General features: G+C 40.9%; 1 protein-coding gene across 11 annotated transcripts in view; it reads left to right on the forward strand.

The window, feature by feature from the left end:
- The window catches only part of yaf2 (YY1 associated factor 2), a 207,923-nt gene that overhangs the window by 75,597 nt on the left and 111,693 nt on the right, over positions 1–20,633 (forward strand). For 9 of the 11 annotated variants that reach the window (XM_078568463.1, XM_078568466.1, XM_078568464.1 and 6 more), the window contains one exon: positions 18,315–18,398. The exons of the other annotated variants lie outside the window; for them this stretch is intronic. In XM_078568463.1, the coding sequence (XP_078424589.1) occupies positions 18,315–18,398 (84 nt within the window). The remainder of the gene's footprint in view (positions 1–18,314; positions 18,399–20,633) is intronic. 11 annotated transcript variants of the gene reach the window in all.

Here is a 20,633-nt window from a genome sequence, read left to right on the forward strand (position 1 = left end):
AAGGAAAGGCAATATAGTTCCAAGTCAGGATGGTGAGTGGCTTAAAGGGGAGCTTCCAGGTGGTGGCACCCCCATGAGTCTGCTACCCTTGTCCTTCTAGGTGGTAGCGGTCATGGGTTTGGAAGGTCCTGTCTTAGGAGGCTTGATGAATTCCTGCAGTGCATATTATAGATGGAACACACTGCTGCCACTATGCATCAATGGTGGAGGGAGTGAATGTTTGTGGATGAGGTGCCAGTCAAACAGGCTACTTTGTCCTGAAGGGTGTCAAGCTTCTTGAGTGTTGTTGCAGCTGCACTCATCCAGGCAATTGCGGAGTATTCCATCACACTCCTGACTTGTAGTCACCATCCCTGTAGATGGTGGACAAGCTTTGGGGAGACAGGTGGTGAGTAATTCGCTGCAGGGCTCCTACCCTCTGACCTGCTCATGTAGCCACAGTATAGATATGGCTAGTCCAGTTCAGTTTCTGGTCAATGGTAACCCCCAGGATATTGATAGTGGGGAATTCAGCAATGGTAATGCCATTGAATGTCAAGGAGCAATGGTTAGATTCACTCTTGTTGGAGATGGTCATTGCCTGGCACTTGTGTGGCATGAATGTTACTTGCTCACTTGTCAGCCCAAGTCTGGATATTGTCCAGGTTTTCTGCATTTGGACATAGACTACTTCAGTATCTGAGCAGTCACAAATGGTGCTGAACATTGTGCAATCACCTGCAAACATTCCCACTCCTGACCTTATGATGAAATGAAGCAGCTGAAGATGGTTGGGCCTAGGACTCTATCCTGAGGAACTCCTGCAGCGATGTCCTGGAACTGAGACGATTGACCTCGAAAAGCCACAACCATCTTCCTTTGTTCTCAGTATGAGTCCAACCAGCAGAAAATTTTCCCCCTAATTCCCATTGACTCCAGTTTTGCTACTTGGGCTCCTTGATACCACAGTCTGTCAAATGCTGCCTTGATGTCAAGGGCAGTCACTCTTGCCTCACTTCTGGAGTTCCGCTCTTTTGTCCATATTTGAACCAAGGCTGTAATGAGGTCAGAAGCTGAGTGACCCTGGCGGAACCCAAACTGAGCATCAGTGAACAGATTATTGCTAAGCAAGTGCCACTTGATAGCACAGTTGATGATCCCTTCCATCATTTTACTGATGATTGAGGGTAGACTGATGGGGTGGGTTGGGTTTGTCCTGTGCTGTGTACAGGATATACCTGTGCAATTTTCCACATTGCCGGGTAGATGCCAGTGTGGTAACTATACTGGAACAGCTTGGCTAGGGGCGTGGCAAGTTCTGGAGCAAAAGTCTTCAGCGCTATTGCTGGAATGTTGTCAGGGCCCATAACCATTGCAGTGTGCTGTTTCATGAAATCACGTGGAGTGAATTGAATTGGCTGAAGACTGGCATCTGTGATGCTGGGGACCTTTTGAGGAGGCCAGGATGGATCATCCACTCTGCACTTGTGGCTAAAGATTGTTGCAAATGCTTCAGCCTTATTTTTTGCACTGATGCGTTCGGCTCCCCCATCATTAAGGATGGGGATATTTGTGGACCCTCTCCCTCCGGTGAGTTGTTTAATTGTCCGCAACCTTTCACAACTGGATGTGGCAGGAGTGGAGCTTAGATTTGATCCGTTGGTTGTGGGATTGCTTAGCTCTGTCTATCACTTGCTGCCTATGCTGTTTGGCATGCAAGTGTTCCTGTGTTGTAGCTTCATCAGATTGATGCCTCATTTTGAGGAATGCCTGGTACTGCTCCTGGCATGCCCTCCTGCAGTTTTTACTGAGCCAGGGTTGATCCCCTGGCTTGGTGGTAGTGGTAGAGTGGGGGGGGGGTATGCTGAACCACTAAGTTACAGATTGTGGTTGAATACTATTCTGCTGCTGCTGAGGCCCACAGCGCCTCACAGTCGCCCAGTCTTGAGTTGCTAGATCTGTTTGAAATCTATCCCAAATAGCATGGTGGTTGTGCCACACAACATGATGGAGGGTATGCTCAATGTAAAGACGGGACTTTGTCTCCACAAGGACTGTGCGGTGGTCACTCCAACCAACACTGTCATGGACAGACGCATCTACGGCAGGCGGGTTGGTGAGAACGAGGTCAAGAATGTTTTTCCCTCTTGTTGATTCCCTCACCACCTGCTGCACACCCAGTCTAGGAGCTATGCCCTTTAGGACTCAGCCAGCTTGGCCTGTACTGGTGCTGCTGAACCACTCTTGGTGCTGGACATTGAAGCCATTACATTCTGTGCCCTTGTCACCTTCAGGGTTTCTTCCAAGTGGTGTTCAACATGGAGGATTCAACATGGAATCATCAGCTGAGGGGAGGGCACATGGTAATCAACAGGAATTTTCCTTGGCGATGTTGGACTTGATGCCATGAGACTACATGTGGTCTGGAATTGGTGTCATAGTGAATGAGATTCAATTTCGAATTGAAATGAACAGGAACAGGCCCAGGAGTTCTTGTGCTATCATTTGAAAACTCACATATTTTTCTCCAGTTTTACAGGTATCAAAATTACCAGATGGACAGTACTGGAAAATATACTTATTAAAAATGTACAGCTAAAAAGCAGTTGAAACATAGTTTTATTAGAGGAAATATGTCGAAGTCCTACACTATCGGAGATGCTGTCATTCAGATGGCATCTTAAGCTGAGACCCTGCCTGCTCCCTCGGGTGGATGTAAAATATCAACATGGCAGTATTCCAATTGAGAGCATGGGAAGTTCTAACTTGTGCCCTGGTCAATATTTATCTCTTAACCAACATGGTTTTCAAAGAAAAACTTATCTAGTCATTATCCTTGCTGATTGTGAGACCTTGTGTGTAATTTGACTTCCATGTGCTTACTTAACTGCACTTCAAATCTGTTTTGTTGACTATGAAGCCCTTTGGGATGCCATGAAGTCATGGGCACTGTGGAAATTACATAGTACAGAAACAGTCCATTCAGTCCAGCTGGGCTGTGCTAGTATTTATACACCAGTTAAGCTTGCTCTCATTCCTTCAGCATAAATTTCTATTCCTTTTCCTCTCATAAACTTGTCTAGATTTCTCCTGAAATCATCTAAGCTATTTGCCTTAACCATTTCTGATGGTAAGTTCCACATTCTAACCGGTCTCTGAATAAAGAAATTTTCCTTATTTCCCTATTAGATTTGTTAGTAACTATCTTTATATATGGCCCCTAGTTTGAATTCTCCACAAGTGAAAACATTCTCACACCATCTACCCTTCACTATTTTAAAGACCTCTATCATGTCACTTTTAAGACTTCTTTTTGCACAAGAAAAGAAATCCCCAACTATTCAATCTTTTCCAATAGCTGGAATATCTCAGTTCTGGTACCATTTATAATTTTTTTTGCACTTTCTTCAGTACTTTTCTGTCATTTCAATAGTATGGAAACCAGAACTGTGCACAGTGTTCTTAAGTACAAACTGACCAGGGTGCTCTGCAAGTTTAACATAACTTCATTGCTTTTGAATTCTGTACCCCTAGAAATAAATTCCAGTGCTTTATTAGCATTTCTAATTGCTTTGCTGACCTGAAATTCTGCTTTTAACAATTTGTTTATCTATATCTCTATTCCCTTGTTCTTCTACCCCATTCAGCTTCTTATTTTCTAAGGTGCAGGCGATTGTTATGGACAGGAGTGGGGGTTAATTTAAACAGTACTAATTTCTCCTCTCACCACCCGTTCGTAAACAGAAAGGTGTTTTTGATTTGCTTCCCCCTTTATAAGCAGTGGCGTATTTCCCCACCTCTCCGTTTTAATGTGATCCAATGTCTATTAATAACCCGACAGCAAACTCAAGATAGGATCAACTAGAGGGTTAGTTTATTTGCACATGTTCAAAATGCAGGAGGCGGGTCGCAACATTGCCTCCTTTGCATTCATACAGGAAAAGGGGGATAGAGAAAAGAAAGATTTACAGTGCAGAGACCACAGAGAAAAGAAATATTGTTTAACATGGGTTCCAGATTCCAGAATCAAAGTCCAGTGAGGTATTCCTTCACGGAGGTCTGTGAGCTGAAAGCCAATGCTGGTTAATACACTTTTCTGAATGTATTAACTTCACACGATGAGAGAGGCATGCAGAGACGATTCAGTCTTGTAGGTGATGGTACAAGCTTTCCAGTAGAAGCAGTGTAAGTGGGGCCAGAGCTCTTTGTCTGTGATGCTGCTAGTTTGATGGTAAAATGGCAGACTGACTTTGCAGCACAGCAAGGCAATATTACTGCTTCCACAAACTAAAGGTGCATGTTACATGACTCCCAATTCTCCACTTTGGCTTTGACATGGGATGTGTATCTGTTGCAAAAACAGAAAATGCTGGAAAAACTCAGAGTTAACGTTTAGAGTCTTCAGAGCTTCAGATTTCCAGCATCCGCAGTATTTTGCTTTTATCTTAATGTGTAAATGTTGGAATGTCTCGCCCATTATGAACTGAAAGGAACATTACGGGGCCCTTTTCCTTAGCAGATGAGTCAACTCTGGTTGGCCAGCCTGGGTTATGAAATGCAGATGAGCTTTGTATAGGCCTCTTTGAATTTGTTCTGTGCAGCCCACAATGTGTCGTTAGTGGCTGCTCAGAGATAATAAGGTGCTCTCTGATTTAAAATAGTCTGCTTTGAGTCCCTGCACAGCCAGTGCCAACTTAAAGAAATGGAATCAGCTCCCAAGTAAAATAAATTCCAAAGAGGAAGAAAGATGGTAAGAGGGGGAAAAAGCACCCATGGCTAAGCAAGGAAGTTAAAGATAACATAAAAGCAAAAACGAAGGCATATCAAATTGCGAAGGTCGGTGGCAGGCTGGAAGATTGGGAAACTTTTAAAGATCAACAAAGGATTACTAAAAAATAATAAAAAGAGCAAAGGTAAATTATGAAAGAAAACTAGCGCAAAATGTAAAAACTGATAGCCAAACTTCGACAAGTATATAAAAGGAAAGAGAGTAACTAAAGTGAATCTTGGACCCTTGGAGGATGAGACTAGGGAGTTAATAGTAGGGAACGCAGAAATGGCAGAGACACTTAATCAATATTTTGCCTCAGTTTTCACGGTGGAGGACACTAGTACCACCCCAATAGTAACAGGAAGTGCAGAGAGTATAAAGAAGGAGGAACTTAGAACAATCACCATCATTAGAGAAAAAGTACTGAGCAAACTATTGGGATGAAAGGGTCCCCAGGACCTGATGGCCTACATCCCAGGGCCTTAAAGGAAGTAGCAGTGGAGATAGTGGATGCATTGGTAATAATAATCCAAAATTCCCTGGATTCTGGAAAGGTTCCAGTGGATTGGAAAAATGCTAATATAACTCCCTTATTCAAAAAGGGCAGGGAGGCAGAAAGTAGGAAACTATAGACCAGTTAGTTTAACGTCTGTCATTGGAAAATGATTGGAACCCATTATTAAGGAAGTAGTAATGGGGCATTTGGAAAGTCAAAGTGCAATCCACCAGAGTCAGCATGGCTTTATGAAGAGTAAATCGTGTTTGACTAATTTGCTAGAGTTCTTTGAAGATGTGACAAACAAAGTGGATAATGGGGATCCTGTAGATGTAGTATATTTGGACTTCCAGAAGGCCTTTGATAAGGTGCCGCACAAAAGATTAATACACAAGATAAGATCACACAGAGTTAGGGGTAATATATTAGCTTGGATAGAGAATTGGCTAACCAACAGAAAGCAGAGAGTCGGGATAAATGGGTCTTTTTCTGGATGGCAAGCTGTAACTAGTGGGGTGCCACAGGGTTCGGTCCTTGAGCCCCAACTATTTATAATCTATATTAATGACCTGGATTCAGGGATAGAAGGTACTATAGCTAAATTTGAAGATGACACCAAAATAGGTGGGAAAGTAAGTTGCAATGAAGAAATAAGAAATTTACAAATGGATATGGACAGGTTAGGTGGATCGGCCCAAATGTGGCAGATAGAGTTTAACGTGGATAAGTGTGAGGTTATCCATTTTGGTGGGAAGAATAAAAAGGCGACTTATGATTTAAATGGAGAGAAACTTCAGAATGCTTCAGTGCAAAGGGATCTGGGTGTCCTTGTGCATGAATCATTGAAAGCTAGTAAGCAGGCACGGTAGGTGATAAGGAAGGCAAATGGAATTTTGGCATTTATTGCTAAAGGAATAGAGTATAAAAATAGGGAAGTGTTGTTGCAACTGTACAAGGCATTGGTGAAACCGTACCTGGAGTACTGTGCATAGTTTTGGTCCCCTTACTTGAGGAAGGATGTAGTTGCATTGGAGGCGGTTCAGAGGAGGTTCACTAGATTGATTCCAGAGAGGCGGGGCTTGACTTATGAGGAGAGATTGAGCAGTTTAGGCCTATACTCACCAGAGTTTAGAAGGATGACAGGAAGTCTAATTGAGGTATATAAGATGCTAAAGGGGATAGACAAAGTAGAGGTGGAGTGGATGTTTTCCCTTTTGGGGCACTCTAGAAGAGGCCATAGTTTTAGGCTAAGGGATGGTAGATTTAAATTAGAGATGAGGAGGAATTACCTTTCTCAAAGGGTCGTGAATCTGTGGAATTCACTACCTCAGAGTGCAGTGGATGCCGGGACGCTGAATAAATTTAAGGAGGAGATACAGATTTTTAATTAGTAAGGGGTTGAAAGGTTATGGGGAGAGGGCGGGAAATTGGAGTTGAGGCCGAAATGAGATCAGCCATGATCGTATTGATGGCGGGGCAGGCTCAAGGGGCTAAATTGCCTACTTCTGCTCCTAGTTCTTATGTTCTTATACTGCCAGATAGCTCTTTTTGTTCAAGGGTCACAAACAGACTTGGATTCGGCTATTTTAGGTCTTTATCCAGTTTAAAATTTTTAGAGATAGCAATGAGCATAAAGAAAAATATATTTGGTGAGGTCTTAGACCCTCAAATGATATTTCTGTTTTTCCTACCAAAATGCATCGCCTCACATTTATCTCTGTTACAATTTATTTGCCAATTACCTGCATGGTTCATAATTTTCTAATGTCCTTTTGTTTATGTTGTATTCTTCTTCAGTGTTAGCGCTGACCCCCAGTTCGGATTAATTTGCAAATTTTGATATAGAGATATTTGTTCCCAAGTTGAAATCATGAAACTAGGAATAACAGTGATCCTTGTAACTTCCTTTATATCTTCCTCCAATCTGAATAACCACCTTTTACCACCCCCCCCCACTCTTTTGCACTCCCTTTTTGCCGATTTACTATTTATTTGTCCCTTGACTCTATGACCTAACCATCATTATGTGCCTACTGTGTGGTAACCAAATAATACTGAGGAAGACTGCTCCAAATTGCAGGAGGACATGAATAAACTTGCAGAATGGGAAAATAATGGACAAATTATGTTCAACACAGATAAATACGAGGTGAGGCATTTTGGCAGGAAGGATGGCTTAAGTCATTTATGACTTGGAAGATGGTAAGTCTGCGTTGGGTAGAGGAACAAAGGGATCCTGGAGTACAAATATATCAATCATTAAAAGTTGTGTCATGGGTCAACAGGCCATTTTTTTAAAATAAGGCAAACCAAGTGTTAGATTTTATTTCTAGAGGAATAGGATTGAAAAGAAGGGAAGTTATGCTAAACCTGTAGCAAATCTTGGTTCGACTACACTTAAGAGTATTGCATGTGTTTCTGGTCACCATATTATAAAAAAACAATATAGAGGCACTAGAGAAGGTGCAGAGAAGATTTACAAGAATTATCGGAAATGTATGAATATACACATCAGGAAAGGATGAACAGGCTAGGTCTCTTTTTAAAACAAAAGACAGCTGAAGGGTAACCTAATAAAGATGTTTAAAATCATGAAAGATTTTGATACATTGGGTATAGAGAAAATGTTTCTTCTTGTGGTGAGGAGCATAACTGGAGGCTACCAACATAAGATAGTCACCAAGAAATCCAATAGGGATTTCAGTAGAAACTTCTTTACCCAAAGAGTGGTAAGAATTTAGAATTTGCTACCATCCAGGGAGTGGTTGAAGTAAATAGTATAGATGTATTTAAGGGAAAGCTAAACAAACAAATGAGGAAGAAGGGAATAGATGGTTATGATAGTAGATTTAGATGAAGAAAGTTGGGAGGTACCTCGAGTGGAATGGCCTATTTCTCTGCCATATATCCGATGTACCTTCTCAAAGGTCTTTTGAAAAACAAATATGTGGCATCTTCTGCATTACCCCTGTCTAATGTTTGTGATAGAAAGAATTCTATCAGGTTAGTAAGCATGATTTCACCTTTTGGAATCAGTGCTGACTATTGTTTATTATATTTTTTGTTTCTGCATATGTTTCACTTTTATGTATGGATTCGAGTATCCTTCATGATGTTAAGCCGACTAATTTATAGTTCTCAGTTTTTGTTGTTTCTCCCCTTTGTATATGGGAACAGCATCAGTTGGCCACCAGCCCTCTGACGCTATCACCCCTTCTAAGAAAATTTTGCAAGTCTTGAGTTTGTGTGAGTGTATACCATATGGAACTGGGGTTTTATCCTCTTTTAGTTTTGCTAGTTTGTCAATTATTTTCCCCCTTTCTACCCCAAGTATATTAATATTCTTTTTAAGCTCACCCTCAAATGAAATGTCTATTCTGTTATCTTCTTTAGTAAAAACTGAGGCGCAATAGGTATCCAACACTTATGCCATCTCTCAAGTCATTACCTGTCAGTTTATTTTGCTCATTTTTTGGTGCCCCTATCCTTACATCAATTTTCATTTTTTTATTTATGTGCCTATGGAACACTCCATTATTTCTTTTTATATTCCTTGGTAGTTTGATTTTCTAATTTCTCTTTGGTTTCCTGTTTTTTTTTAAATTCTCTTCTAGCTCTTTATATTTGTTTGTCATTCTTTCCTATAGTATTTAAGTACTTATGAATCCTTTTCTTTATTCACTTTTCTCAGTTCCTTATCCATGGTGACCCATAACTATTTTGCTTGTTTTTGGTGTATAGTGGAATACATTTCTCTTGAACTCAATTGATTTTCCTTTCAAGATTTCCCTCTGTTTTGCCATCTTTTTGTTTTTGAGATTTTCCTCTGTTTGTCTTATTTAGGCCGACGCTCATTTCCTCATAATTTGGTCTTTTCCAATCCATTACCTTAGTCTTTATCCTACTTATGTCACTCCTAATTATGTCTTGATTACTACTACTAAGATGCTGTCCTACTCTCCCTTCCCACAATCTTTCTAGTTCATTACCAATTACAAAACCCAGCAGATTCTTCTTATTGGACTTCTTGCCTACTAAATAAGGGACTGCAAAAATTTATGCTGCTCGCCTCATAGATTTGCCTACATATTCCTTCCTCCAATTTCCTTCCGCTATTTGGTTGTTTAGGGTATACACCTATCAGGATAGGATGATGAGTTCCTTATCTTTTAACTCAATTCATATGGATTCTGTATCTATCTCGCTGCTGCTAAGGTTCTTTCTGTTCTACTGCTATCATGTTATCTTTAATTAGTACAGTTACCCCAACTAATCCTTCATAAATGTATTGTATCCTTCATTATTTAGTTTCCAATCCTGACCTCTTTGTAAACATGTTTCAGTCATCCCTACTACATCCAGATCCTCTCTACTAGTTATTGCCTCCAGTTCATCAATTTTCTTTTGAATATTGGTTTCCTTGCCCCAATATCAGTTTATTTTTTTATTTACTAAAAAAAACAGGAATTATAATTATTTTATCTTTATGCAGCATAACTTTACCTGATCACTGGTCATTTGTGTTATTCATATTCATTCTTTTAGTTGTCCTTTACTCTCATTCCTTATTCTTTTATTCTGTAATTCCTAGCAGGTTCTTCTCTTTCCTGTCCCCATGTTACATTTTAAAATCTTATTTACAACAACAATAACTTGTCTTGCCTCAGAGCGGCTGGAGGACATTCTGAAGGGGGAGGGTCAACAGCCGGTGGTCATGGTACACATTGGTACAAATGACATAGGTAAAAAAAAGGGATGAGGTCCTAAAAGCAGAATATAGGGAGTTAGTAAGTAAATTGAAAAGTAGGACCTCAAAGGTAGTGATCTCAGGATTACTGCCAGTGCCACGTGCCAGCCAGAGTAGAAATAGCAGCATATATCGGATGAATACGTGGCTGAAGAGATGGTGTGAAGGGGAGGGTTTCAGATTCCTGGGGCATTAGGACCGGTTCTGGGGGAGGTGGGACCAGCACAAACTGGACGGGTTACACCTGGGCAGGACGGGGACTGATGTCCTAGGGGGAACGTTTGCTCGAGTGGTTGGGGAGGGTTTAAACTAAAATGGCAGGGGGATGGGGACCTATGCAAGGAGCCAGAGGAAGGGGAATCAAAGACAAGAACAAAAGACAGAAAGCGGAATAAGAAAAGTGATAGTCAGAGAAATCAAGGGCAAGAATCAAACAGGGCCTTGGTAAAAAATAGTAGGAATGGGGCAAGTAATGTTAAAAAGACAAGCCTTAAGGCTTTATGCCTTAACGCGAGGAGCATTCGCAATAAAGTGGATGAATTAACCGCGCAAATAGATGTGAACAGGTATGATATAGTCGGGATTACGGAGACATAGCTGCAGGGTGACCAGGGATGGGAACTGAATATCCAGGGGTATTCAGTATTTAGGACGGACAGACAAAAAGGAAAAGGCGGTGGAGTTGCATTGCTGGTTAAAGAGGAAATTAACGCAATAGTGAGGAAAGATATTAGCTCAGATGATGTGGAATCTGTATGGGTAGAGCTGAGAAACACTGAGGGGCAAAAAACATTCGTGGGGGTTGTATATAGACCCCTAAACTGTAGTGGTGATGTTGGGAATGGCATTAAACAGAAAATTAGAGACGCATGTAATAAAGGAACATCTAATTATGGGTGACTTTAATATGCATATAGATTGGGCAAATCAAATTAGTAATAATAGCACAGAGGAGGAATTCCTGGAGTGTATACGGGATGTTTTTCTGGACCAATACATTGAGGAACCAATGAGAGAACAGGCCATCCTCGACTGGGTATTGTGTAATGAGAAAGGAATAATTGGCAATCTAGTTGTGTGAGGCCCATTGGGGATGAGCGACCATAATATGATAGAATTCTTCATCAAGATGGAGAGTGACGTAGTTGATTCTGAAACTTGGGTCCTGAACCTTAGTAAAGGAAACTACGATGGTATGAGGTGCGAGTTGGCTATGATGGATTGAGAAACGTTACTTAAAGGGATGATGGTGGATAGGCAATGGCAAACATTCAAAGAGTGCATGGGTAAACTGCAACAATTGTTTATTCCTGTCTGGTGCAAAAGTAAAACAGGAAAGGTGGCCAAATCATGGCTTATAAGGGAAATTAGAGATAGTATTAGATGCAAGGAAGAGGCATACAAATTGGCCAGAAAAAACAACACACCTGAGGATTGGGAGCAGTTTAGAATTTAGCAAAGGAGGACCAAGAGATTGATTAAGAAGGGGAAAATAGAATATGAGAGTAAGCATGAAGGGAACATAAAAACTGTCTGTAAAACTTTCTATAGGTATGTGAAGAGAAACAGATTGGTGAAGACAAATGTAGGTCCCTTACAGTCAGAAACAGGGGAATTTATAATGGGGAACAAATAAATGGCTGACCAACTAAATACATACTTTGGTTCTGTCTTCACAAAGGAGGACACGAATAACATACCAGAAATTTTGGGGAACACAGGGTTTAGTGAGAGGGAGGAACTGAAAGAAATCAGTATTAGTAGGGAAATGGTGTTGGGGAAATTGATGGGACTGAAGGCCAATAAATCCGCGGGGCTTGATAATCTACATCCCAGAGTACTTAAGGAAGTGGCCCTAGAAGTAGTGGATGCATTGGTGGTCATCTTCCGCGATTCTATAGACTCTGGAACAGTTCCTACAGATTGGAGGGTAGCTAATGTAACCCCACTATTTAAAATGGGAGGCAGAGAGAAAACAGGGAATTATAGACCAGTCAGCCTGATGTCGGTAGTGGGGATAATTCTAGAATCCATTATAAAAGATTTAATAGCTGAGCACGTGGAAAACAGTGGCAGAATCGGACAGAGTCAGCATGGATTTATGAAAGGGAAATCATACTTGACAAATCTACTGGAATTTTTTGAGGATGTAGCTAGTAAGAGTTGATGAGGGGGAGCCAGTGGATGTAGTTTATTTGGACTTTCAGAAGGCTTTCGACAAAATCCCACATAAGAGATTAGCGTGTAAAATTAAAGCGCATGGGATTGGGGCTAGTGCATTGAGATGGTTAGAAAACTGATTGGCAGACAGGAAGCAAAGAGTAGGAATAAACGGGTCTTTTTCCGAATGGCAGGCAGTGACTAGTGGGGTACCGCAGGGATTGGTGCTGGGACCCCAGTTATTCACAATATATATTAATGATTTAGATGAGGGAATTAAATGTAATATCTCCAAATTTGCAGACAACACAAAGCTGGGTGTGAGGGTGAGCTGTGAGGAGGATGCAGAGATGTTTCAGTGTGATTTGGACAAGCTGAGTGAGTGGGCAAATGCATGGCAGATGCAGTATAATGTGGATAAATTTGAGGTTATACATTTTGGAAGCAAAAACAGGAAGGCAGATTATTATCTGAATGGCTATAAATTGAGAGAAGGGAACGTGCAACGAGACCTGGGGGTGTCCTTGTACACCAGTCGCTGAAGCTAAGCATGCAGGTGCAGCAGGTGGTAAAGAAGGCAAATGGTATGTTGGCCTTCATAGCCAGAGGATTGGAGTACAGGAACAGGGATGTCTTGCTGCAGTTGCACAGGGCCTTGGTGAGACCACACCTGGAATATTGTGTGCAGTTTTGGCCTCCTTATCTGAGGAAGGATGTGCTTGCTATAGAGGGAGTGCAGCGAAGGTTTACCAGACTGATTCCTGGGATGGCGGGACTGACATATGAGGAGAGATTGAGTCGATTGGGATTATAATCGCTGGAGCTCAGAAGAATGAGGGGGATCTCATAGAAACCTATAAAATTCTAACAGGACTAGACAGGGTAGATGCAGGAAGGATGTTCCCGGTGGTGGGGGAGTCCAGAACCAGGGGTCACAGTCAGAGGATATGGGGTAGACCATTTAGGACTGAGATGAGGAGAAATTTCTTCACCCGGAGAGTGGTGAGCCTGTGGAATTCGTTACCAGAGAAAGTAGTTGAGACCAAAACATTGTATGTTTTCAAGAAGGAGTTAGATATAGCTCTTGGGGGCGAAAGGGATCAAAGGGTATGGGGAGAAAGCGGGAGCAGGCTATTGAGCTGGATGATCAGCCATGATCATAATGAATGGCGGAGCAGGCTTGAAGGGCCGAATGGCCTACTCCTGCTCCTAGTTTCTATGTATTTATATCGTATTAAACCCATTTGCCTGGATTCAAACAAGGTATCCTGGAAAGATGGGCATGAATTTAGGAGTTATTTACAGCCCTATTTATCCTTTCCGTTTTAGCCCAGTTTAGGTACACCCCCCTTCCCAACAGTGGAGGTCCTTCCTGTCCCCCCCAATACTAACTCCTAATCTGTTTGCCCCCGTGTGAATTTGTATGTGGCTCAGATAATAATCCCAAGACTATTAACTATTAAAAAGAAGTTAAGAACTTAGAAAGTTTCATCTCATCCACAGCTTGAAGTTGCACAGGCACAGCAAGAAAATGGTGGAGTGATGGCTGGCATATGTATGGAAACTCACCCTAGGCTTTACTTTTTTTTTTTGTTTTTTTTTATTCATTCATGGGATTGCCCTTGTTCATTTAAGAGTCAACCACATTGCCGTGGGTCTGGAGTCACATGTAGGCCAGACAGAATGGCAGATTCCCTTCTGTAAAGGACATCAGTGAACCAGCTGGGTTTTTACAACATGGTCATGGTCAGATTTTTATCTGCCGTGGTGGGATTTGAACCCGGGTCCCCAGAGTATTACCCTGGGTCTCTGGATTACTAGCCCAGCAACAATACCACTATTCCAATGCCTCAATGTTGACCTGGGATAACCATCTGGATTCAAGTACTTGGTGCACTGAAGATACTGAAGTGTAGTGATGTTGGACAAGTAAGTGATGGTTCAATTAGAACTAGATGTTTGCAAAAACTGGATGGAAAACCTAGCCCTTTGTTACCTTGAAAGCAAGTTTTTCATTGTAATAAATCCACAGAAAACTAAGCATAGTTTTAAATGAACTTAAATCCCAGTTTCTGTTATGCCAGACTAAATAAAATCGAGATTTTTATTTCACTAATTAAGATGACTGTATTAAGATGCTGATTAGACACAAAAAACAACAGCTTGCATCAGTTCTAAGCAAATATATTTTGAATTGATTGTTATGCACTTTTGCCCTATGCTGCCATTCTGAACAATTGTGCTTGCGATGCACACAATAATTTGCATTCGTATAGCACCCTAGTGTAATTTAATGTCCCAAGGCACTATAAGGATAGTAACCAGATAAAAATTGGCACAAAAACAAAGAAGGAGACATTAGAACAGGTGACCAGATGCTTAGTCAAATTAAGAGTTTTAAACATCTTAAAGGAGGAGCAAGAGGTGTGAGGCAGAGGGTTTGGGGAGGGAATTCCAGAGTCCAGAGCTTGGACAGCTAATGGCACATGGGTGGTGCATAAGAGGTCAACAAGCACCAAGATGTAGCTTAGCTGGTGGTGAGAAAGGCCCTCCCCATCAGTTCCTTCCAACACGCCAGGAGTCTCACCCCCTCTGCACGTTGCCCTCGAGGTGGCTGTGGTGGGGAAGAGACCGTTGTTCACCTCCTTGTGGAATGTGCCTTTGCAAAGAAGGTCTGGAAGGAGATGCAGTGGTTTCTGTCGAGGTTCATCCCATGAAGTGCTGTGACACAGGACTCTGTGCTGTACAGGCTGTTCCCAGGGACACACACCGAGACAAACATCAACTGCAGCTGGAGGATCATCAACTTGGTGAAAGATGCTCTTTGGTCTGCCTGAAACTTGTTGGTCTTCCAGTGCAAAGAGTTGTCCCCGACCGAGTGTTGTAGACTGGCACATTCCAAGGTGCAGGACTACGTGCTGAGGGACGCACTAAAGCTTGGGGCAGCCGCCGCAAAGGCGCAATGGGGAAAGGCCGCTGTCTTAAGACCTTTCTGCCATTGTGCACCAAGGGGCTGAGAAAGGTATAGACCCCTCAGGCTGTATGGCTCACAATGAATGTATGTAGTGAATACTAAATGTATTATAATTGTATTGAAGCACCTCAGAGTGCAACATAATGTATGTTGATAACTCCAAACCATTGCATTGTTTGACTGTCTGTAATGACCATATTGAAATGACTGTAGTATTCATTGATTCTATTGAAGCACCTCGTGATTCATATGTAAAGGTTGAACCTGATTGCACTTTTTGTGATGGCGATTTAGAAATGTTTTGTAATGTTCTTTCAGATATTTTATGAATAAAGTATATATTTTTTAAAAATGCGTAAGAGGTCAAGTTGGAGAAACACAAGGCTGTTGGTCTGGCAGAGGTTACAGAGTTAGGGAGGGGCAAAGGGACACATGGATTTGAGGGTAAAAATTTGGAAGTTTAGGCGTTGGGAGCTAATAAAGGCCAGTGAACACAGGTAATGAATGATCAGAACTTGGCGCAAGTTAGAATATGGGCACACTCATTTTTAAACCAATAAGTAGGAACAGAGAGCTAGGGAAAAGAGGGAGAAAGAGGGGCAAGAGAGCAAAAGATTGAGAGCAACAGAAGAATGAATGAAGTAATATGGAGGAGTGTGAGAGGAAGGGGTATTGATTAAAGTTGAAGCGGTGGGGGGAAAGAGAGAAACATGAGTATCCAAAGTGATTTCAAGAAAATGATTTGAAACCAGCTTATCAGAGGTCAATTGGCAGTGCTACAGTACTGGTGTATTTTAAAATTTGTGGCAACTTCTTGTGGTGGAATTTTTTTTCTTGATCTTTGAAAGCTAAGCATACTACCTACCCCTTTGTTTCAGAGATTTGGATTTCATTCTAGACAGAGCATTGGGGTGGAAGTGAACTTGAGTTGTATTTACCAGTTTGTGGTATGTACTGTATAAACAGTATGTACTGTTTATAGTTTGACAAAAAAGTTCATGTTGAACAATTGGTTTTACTCAGGCTGTAATGATTATTGTCGTGAGAAGCAAACACATTTGCAATCATACAGCAGGAGACTCTAGTTCAGGCCCAACTCAAAAGACTTTGTCAGAACAGAATACCTGGAAGCCTTGACTGTACCTACTTCTGATGGACGCTGGTTGCTGAGCATTAGAAGCTGCTGAGGTGATGTACCCCAGCGCTGACTTCCTTCACCTTTAATGAGTATGTTTTAAAAGAAAAGTCACTGTAGATGTGGAAAGACATTGCACTTGTGTTTTCTCTCATGATCATTTAAACGCAAGCAGGTTTTGGCAGTTACTGGAAACCAGATTAAAATGAAGGAGGCCAATTACAATTCTAAAGTGGGACTTCAGTTCATGCATTATTGATGGAGATGGCTAAGATGCAAAATAAATTCACTGGGGCCCCTCTTACTGTATAAAAATGACTTTTTTGTCTGTGCAGAAAATGTTTTATGAAAATTTCTCCTCTAAATATTTGTATATAAAGATCAGAGAATGCGCACTTCATAAAATAGTGCAAGAGCAGTGTCTTCATCTTCACAGCCAAGCTCGTTTAGAGTAATGTTTGCCCTGACTTGTATCAAGTGCATAGGTAACAGAGATTGAAATATAATGGTAAAGGTATGGGCATAAAATTAAAATACTGAAGAGCTTTAAATTTCATTAATTGTACAATTAAATCTACCATGCATGTAATCCTCATAAGGAGTTAGTGCAGGCACATGGGAATGGTTGTATGAAGAATAAACACCATGGATTGGTTGGGCTGAATGGCCTGATTCCACTTTGTGATTTTGATGTAATACTGTGGATGAAATAGAGTTAAAATCACCAGCATCCCCTTGTCTGCAAAATAGTTTTAGAAGCAGGGATTGTTAAGCGTTCACGACTTGTTTTATCAACTATTGTTCTTCTTTATTGCCTTTTCTCTTACTCTTTAAAAACCGCAGTGGTACCAACTAATCCTGGAATTGGGGTTCAATAGGTGTTAAATCATTGTTTGATTCTAAATGTACTCAACACACAAGCATGCATCTTTTAACCTTTTCAAGAATTCCAATTTCCATTACACTTTGTGTGAAGAAGTACTTCCTGACATCACCTCTAAATGACCCATCTGTAATTTTAAGATTATGTCCCCTTGTTCTGGGCTTTGCCAAACGGAGAAAATAGCTTTTTTCCATCTACCTTATTAAAATCCTTTAATCATGTTAAAAACAACTTGATTAGATCATCCCTTCTATACTCCAGGAAATGCATGCCCACTCCAAGGAACCTGTCCTTATAAATTAACCCTCTAGCTTCTGTATCATTCTGATGAATCCATGCAATTTCCCTTCTAAGGCCAAGATACCCTCCATGAGATGCGATGCCAAGAACTGAAGACCAGTTGTAGCACTCAAAATGCTTACACTGAGCTCAGCTATCCAGGGCCACACCTGGGGACCTACCCAGCCTGTATAGCTTTTATTCCATATAGGGCATTTAACTATTGAGCTGAAGAGCCATTTCTGTGTTTGTCTCTGTATGTAAATATATATATATATTCATTAATACTTTCATTCTGAGAGCTATATTATATATGTCAAAACTTGCACTTAATTGTAGTACTTAGATATTGTATTAAATGTGTTACATTAACCATTTTAAAATGTTCCTGTTCCTGCACGTAAAGTTAATTTGAGAGACCTGGCAGGATTTACTTATTATTTGTGTTCATTAGATAAAATCCAGATTCATGCTTTAAAATGACCAGAGACCATCAGTGGTAATATAGTGCAGTAAGCAACTGAGCAGAAATTTTGCCCTAAATGCATTCAGCACATCGAGAATTTGTGTTTGTTTTTTCATTTAAGTTAATCATAAGCATTCTGATGCAGCAGTTTTATATATTAAAAGAAAAAGTCATTTGTAAATTGAATGCTTATTGAATCCCTTTATTCAATCACTGTTGCCATGGAAACATACCCAAGTTGCAACACATCAGTTTTCGGGCATGATCCATCATGTTCCTAGTTAGGTTCTTAGTTTATTCTTTGTATGTTGAATTTTGATGAGTGGCTCCACAGTTCTGGCGGAAGTCAGTTATGGGCCAGCAGATGCAGTACGGCAATCAAATACTTCTCTCTGCCTCATTGCTTGCACCCTTTCCTCATTAGCCCGTCCCAAGGAAAGCCACCGGTCAGCATCACCACTTCGAAAAGCCATCCGGGACGACCTACAAGATCCAACCCAAGCAGCATGTGAGTATTTGACATACCAGGACAAGCACGCACTCTTCAGTGCAGTGGAAGGGCTCATGCCATTCCTTTTATAACGTGTCTGAACCAGTTACTGTAAGCCAATTCAGCCTCAATCTATTGCTTTCTTATTTTATCTCTTTAACTGCTTGTATAGTTAACAGTGGGCTCAATAATTAAAGATTTTAACAGGAGAAGGAGGTTATTTATGTAGCTATTGAGCTCTGGCAGCATGCATTAAAAATTTCAGTTTTAATTGTGAAAATGCTTTCAAATGGCACTTCAAAGTTGTGTATGTATTTTGACAATATTTTGACAACTTTGACAGTAGTGGAACAGAAAGATTCAATACCACCAAATTTCTGGGCTGTGCGAAGTGTAATAAAGAGTAGTTGACTTGAAAAAATTGTCAAGTGTAAACATTCAGCCAAGAATGTTGAATCTAAAATGTCTGTGTGTTTTTCACAATTTAATGGTAGACCATGTTGCCTCATCTAGACGAGTGAAACAAATCTCTTTGCTAACTGAGTTAGAACATTTCAAGTTGAGTACCTTTCAAAAGAACTGAAAAATACCAGGGACGAACAGCTTTTAGAAAAGAAAGCTGGACATTCTGTAACACTTTACACTTACTGTGAATGTATCTTTGTTTCCATGTTTGTCCCTTTGTTACCTTCTTTTGCCTTGGACAATGACCAATTCTTTTATCATTTAATTTTCTCTGCCCTCTAACATATTATGCATCTCTCCGTTTTGTTCTTTTACTTCTTCCCTCACTCTTTCCCCAGATAACAGAGGGGTCAGTTACCAGGGGACACAGACTCAGATTTAAGAAGGATTAGAGGGGACATGAGGAGTAACTTCTTCACCCAGAGGGTGGTGGGTGTTTGGAATTCACTGCCTGATTTGGTGGTGGAGGCAGAAACCCTCAATTCATTTAAAAGGCACCTGGATCTGCACGTAAAGTGCTGTAACCTGCAAGGTTACGGACCAGGTGCTGGAAGGTGGCATTAAAATGGGCAAATTTGTTTTCTTTATCAGCTGGCGCAGGCACGATGGGTTGAATGGCCTCTTTGCTGTAACCTTTCTGTGGTTCTGTCTGCTATTGCTTAAAAACTGCTCATCTCCAACATCTCTTGGTTCTAATGAAAGGTCATCAACCTGAAACATTAACCTGGTTTCTCTCTCCATCAGATGCTGCCTGACCCACTGAGTGTTTCCAGCATTTTCTCTTTTTTTCTTTGAACTACCAACATCTACAGTATTTTGCTTTTGTGCTTCCTAATTACTTGCATATTAAAAGTGAAGCCTGATGTTTGCTGATTTAATTGTCCCATCAGTGGTCCTATTCTGAAAGCCTCATCATCATTGCATTAAGCTACCAAATTCTAAATAAATGTTTGGTAATTTTAAACCAGGTTCACAGCATGGCAGCTAGCCTTCTAATCCAGGACTGTACCTTTGCAGCGTGTTGGAAACTGATGTGTTAAAATGTGAGTTTGCTTCACTTTGTTACCACTTGAGGTTTTCCCTGCTTCTTTCCGGAAAGCTGCAGCAGCTGTGGCTGTTGGAGCTGATGTTAAGGAGATCAGCATTAGATGGGAGAGTTTTAAACAATACAGGTGACGGCAGCCCCATCACATGGTGAGTCTTCAGCTTTAAAATCGAGACAGGACCAAAGGGATGTGCCTCAAGGCAGGGCTTCAGCAGCAGAAAGTATAGAGCAGTTACATATTTCTTCAGTGTTTGAAAAATGCCTACTAATAAGAATTGAGATATGTAGGTAGTTTGTAATGAAATGAGGAAACCAGATCAAGTGTTTGAACAAAGAGATGATGGCGACCACTAAATTGTCACTGTGCCCTGAAGTTCAAACTCATTAACAAGACCATGTTCCTTTACAGCTCTGACAATATCTACTGTCCATTCCCTCCCTCCCCCTGCTTCCTCATGTTACTTTTCTAATGTAATGGGGTAAGGAATAGCCAGGAATTGAATGACATTCACATAAGCGTATCTGCTTCACCATCAATAATTTGGGACTTTATTCACGAAACACCGAAAGGTATAATTGTTACACTATCAAAGCTAACCTATTAATTGTGCAAATTGAATTCCATAAATAAGCCACCACTTTCTGTGCTGTTCGATTGATGAAAGATCTTGTTCTAGTCCATCAATTGTTCCCTTTTTCTTCACCCCCCCCTCTCTTTTTGCACTTCATCAAAACATAACTTG

The sequence above is a fragment of the Cetorhinus maximus genome, chromosome 22, assembly GCF_964194155.1.
Source record: "Cetorhinus maximus chromosome 22, sCetMax3.hap1.1, whole genome shotgun sequence".
In the NCBI taxonomy this organism is placed as follows: domain Eukaryota; kingdom Metazoa; phylum Chordata; class Chondrichthyes; order Lamniformes; family Cetorhinidae; genus Cetorhinus; species Cetorhinus maximus.